This window comes from Penaeus vannamei, chromosome 20, assembly GCF_042767895.1.
Source record: "Penaeus vannamei isolate JL-2024 chromosome 20, ASM4276789v1, whole genome shotgun sequence".
Taxonomy (NCBI): Eukaryota; Metazoa; Arthropoda; class Malacostraca; order Decapoda; family Penaeidae; genus Penaeus; species Penaeus vannamei.
The window spans coordinates 11,233,894-11,237,794 of NC_091568.1; the positions used below are offsets into that span (position 1 = coordinate 11,233,894).

The 3,901-nt window shown below is 36.3% G+C and overlaps 1 protein-coding gene across 1 annotated transcript in view; it reads right to left on the reverse strand.

Moving 5' to 3' along the window:
• Positions 1-462: 462 nt before the first annotated feature.
• The window catches only part of LOC113809118 (uncharacterized), a 6,014-nt gene continuing 2,575 nt past the window's right edge, over positions 463-3,901 (reverse strand). The window contains exons 4-6 of the mRNA XM_070135002.1: positions 3,514-3,715; positions 2,816-3,007; positions 463-2,361 (exon numbers count right to left, since the gene is read on the reverse strand). Coding sequence (XP_069991103.1) covers positions 2,213-2,361; positions 2,816-3,007; positions 3,514-3,715 — 543 coding nt within the window. The 3' untranslated portion in view covers positions 463-2,212. The remainder of the gene's footprint in view (positions 2,362-2,815; positions 3,008-3,513; positions 3,716-3,901) is intronic.

Sequence of the window (3,901 nt, forward strand, 5' to 3'; positions counted from 1 at the left end):
AAAATCAATAACTTTACTGAACAAGAGATGTAAAATTAATGGTTTCTAATGTCACATTTTCATCAAAATTTTATATAACCATGATAAGGATATAGATTTGAAATTCATCAGTTACAGCTTGCTTTTTTAAGTTATTATTAACCTTCTTTCATATCTTTTCTGCAAGGTAAACATTGCGAATATCACTCTTTTACACATTATTCCCATTAGGTTACATCAGTTTCTAATATGAAGTCTGATGTTTCCATTTAATGAACTCTTAATTCAAAGGTCTTTAGGTCTATTTTTGAAAAAAATATAGATAGACTACATGAAGACATATATACAGAATAATTAAAAGTATAAATATCCAACATGTATGAACATTACTGGTAAGTGGAAAATGGAATCATATGGACAAGTACAGATGTTAAACATTAAATATTTTTTATAAAAAGAGCTAGGAATAATAAAAAACAAAGGCAATCTGATACTTCTTTATGTGAAAGTAGTTAGACATATAGTCAGTGGAAATATGAAAATATAACATGGATGAGAAGAGAAATAAAAATAGGTGTAGACTCATAAATGTATTCTTTGGTCTATGACAAAAGATAAAATATTCCTGACATGATTATGAGTAACATTTACAAAGCCAATGAATCGTAATTGATGACATCTATGGAAATACCTTAACAAAGCAAGAATCATCTTTTAGACCTTTTATTTAGATTTTCACCATGTCACTCCTTCCATATAAATCTGAACAATGTAAATTTCACTTGTTCCACATGAGATCAGCACAGATTCTCTGTGAAAGCCAATGGACAGTAACATAAGAATACTGCCCAGAAAATATAGCAATGCATTTCATCCAAATAGAGGCATTAAAATATATACAAATATACTCTGTACAGTATACATTGGCATAATGCCCCAACATATCACAGAAAAAATCATTTGAAAATTGTCTAAGAGTATATTTCAAATCAATGAAAGATTAAAATCATTACACATTAGCAAACACAGCAGCAAAAATCATGTCTCATTTTAAAGCTTTCCACCGACTGAAATAAATGAATACAGTATAGATTTGTTTAAAAATGTAAATAGCAGCTATAGAAACACATCACATGTCATTCACAATAATCATTTTTTTCATTATAACAGAGAAGCAGCATAATTGTGACTATTGTTACATAAAAATCGTACCTTATTTCAGATTCTTGAAGGACTATAAGTAACTGACATATCCCTAGTATTTTTGAATGATGTTTATTGTAAGCATTAGATATTTGAATTAAAAAGATTAAAATCAAACATACATAATCCCATTGTATATCAATTCAACATTCATGTATTAAAGTTTTCCTCTTAATCAATATCCATATTTTTAACACTATATTACCAATCTGATATGGGAGTAGTCCTGTATGTATATGTATATATATAAAAGTATAAAATAAACTATTCAATAAATGTATAAATATCATCTTTGGTACAATGATTTGTCTTGAGAACCGAGTTGCAATAACATGTCAAAGCATTCTAATGTAAATCAAATTATCCATTTTTTTCTAATCTAGAAATACCAACATCTTTGCATCGCATTTTAATTATTTGCTTGAAACGATGAAACTGCTAATAACAGATGGAGAGGATCTTAAATCATAACATACCAGTTTGTTCCACTTTTTAAATTCATATCCTCTCTCTCTCTCTCTCATCATTAGGTGCATACAAGTTGCAAAAGAAAAGATACAACACATTTGCAATAGAATATAAACATTAAAGCTCATTAAACATTTCTAACTTAGTAAAATAAAATCATGATACCGCTTATCACATAACCCTTCATCGTTCATATTCAATTTAAAAAAATCAAAGTCTGTAACTGCACTATGGACTGATGACATTAACTAATATCTCATCAACCAAATAGGAAAAGGAAAGTGCAATATTCAAAATGTATTTGGTAAAATTCTGAAAAATATCTGCATAATCTATATTCATTGTGATTATAGGTATTCAATATATTTTTCTGTTTCAAATATAAAACCATTCTAGGAGACTTCCTGATGATATGTTATCTTGCCTCTTGAACAGGGATAGGGTAACCTTGCCTCTTAAATATCTTGCTTCCTAGACAAGATCGGGGTGTCACTGCCCCTTAAGCAAAGTCAGGGGTCACCTTCTTAAAAAAGACAGGGTCACCTTGCTCCTTAAACAAGTCTCAAACAAGGTCTGTGGGTGTTTTCAAGTCTTGTCCTTGGTGGTGGGCTATGCAAGGCACGAGACCCCACAGCAGACATGGCACAAAAGACAGGCCACAGATTACATAATATATGATCATGTAGCTGCCAACAATATCACTCATCCAACCTGCAGAAAGGGGAGAAATGTATATCATAATAGAGATCTCTTTAGTGGAATATCTTTAAGACTTAGGTACTCAAATTAAATCTTAAGCCAATTACATTAGCTTTAATACACTTGACATTTCCAAAAAGCTGTCAATCAATTATCATGTACTCTAACTACCACCTGTAACAAAGCCAGTAACTAGAACTGCTCAATGGTAACTTTAATCTAACTAAATAACTAAATGTACAACTTCAACCCTTAAACACTTTGATACGTATCTTCAACCTAACTAAATAACTAAATACAGAACTTCACCTCTTACAGAGCTTAATACACTACTAAATTCATAAATTCAGCCCCTAAACAATCTAACAAATACCTCCATGCACAACCCCATTCATAAAAACACACCTTAGCAGTTAAACTAAAACACAACATTCAATCCCTAAACTTCACAACTTGCACCCCTTACCTGCGAAAGGTATAATAACCAGTCCTGAGATCCCCGTGAGGAACAGCATGATCCCGTGGGTCTGAGAGAGATGAGAGGAACTCAAATTCTCCGCCAGAAGGACCTGGGCTAGCGCTATGATGATGCCCATGCTGAAGCCAAACCACCCGACGCACAGGCTGATACTCCTGAAGTCCCAGGCGAGTGTCACAGCTGTAGGAAGGATGGAGATTAGCTGCGTGGTGGTGGGGGAGGGAGGTGGCGATGGAAGAAATGGGAGAGGGGTTAGGGGAAGAGGAAGAGGGAGAGCGTAAGAGAAAGGGAGAGGGAGAGGGAGAAGGGGAGGGAAAGAGAAAGGGAAAGGGGGTGGGAAAGAGAAAGAGAGAGTGGGGAGAGGGAAAGAGAAAGAGGGGAAAGGGAAAGGGAAAGAGAAAGGGAGAGAGGGAGAAAGAGAATGAGAGGGGGAAGGGAAAGAGAAGAGAGAGTGGGGAGAGGGAAAGGGAAAGGGAAAGGGAAAGGGAAAGAGAAAGAGAAAGAGAAAGAGAAAGAGAAAGAGAGAGAGAGAGAGAGAGAGAGAGAGAGAGAGAGAGAGAGACAGAGAGAGAGAGAGAGAGAGAGAGAGAGAGAGAGAGAGAGAGAGAGAGAGAGAGAGAGAGAGAGAGAGAGAGAATCATTATTCTACTTATGCCTCCACCGAAATTACCCTTCTTCTGCCTCACCTATGGCTGCGAGAGCACCATTGAAATTGGCCAAAATGTGATAGTAGCGCCTCTCCATCCATCCTCGGTCACCAACCCCCGCCATCAGGAGCTTGGCCAGCAGCTCGGAGGCGGCGAAGATGGAGAGGAGGAAGGGCGCCTCGGTAACCAGCTCGTGACTGACCGCTAACGCCGGCAGGAAGGCGATGTAGATAATCCACGCCTGGAAAGAGTGAAGTTAGAATATCTTCGTGATTTGTGGAATATTGCGGTCCGCCGTAGGCATGGAAAAGCTACAACTCTCTGTCGTTGCTCTTGTGTGTCTATAAGGTGCAAAAACGGAAATTCGAATTTAATACTACTTTCTTCGGATATATGCAGCTTTAGACTGTGTAATCAAGTGTTTTCA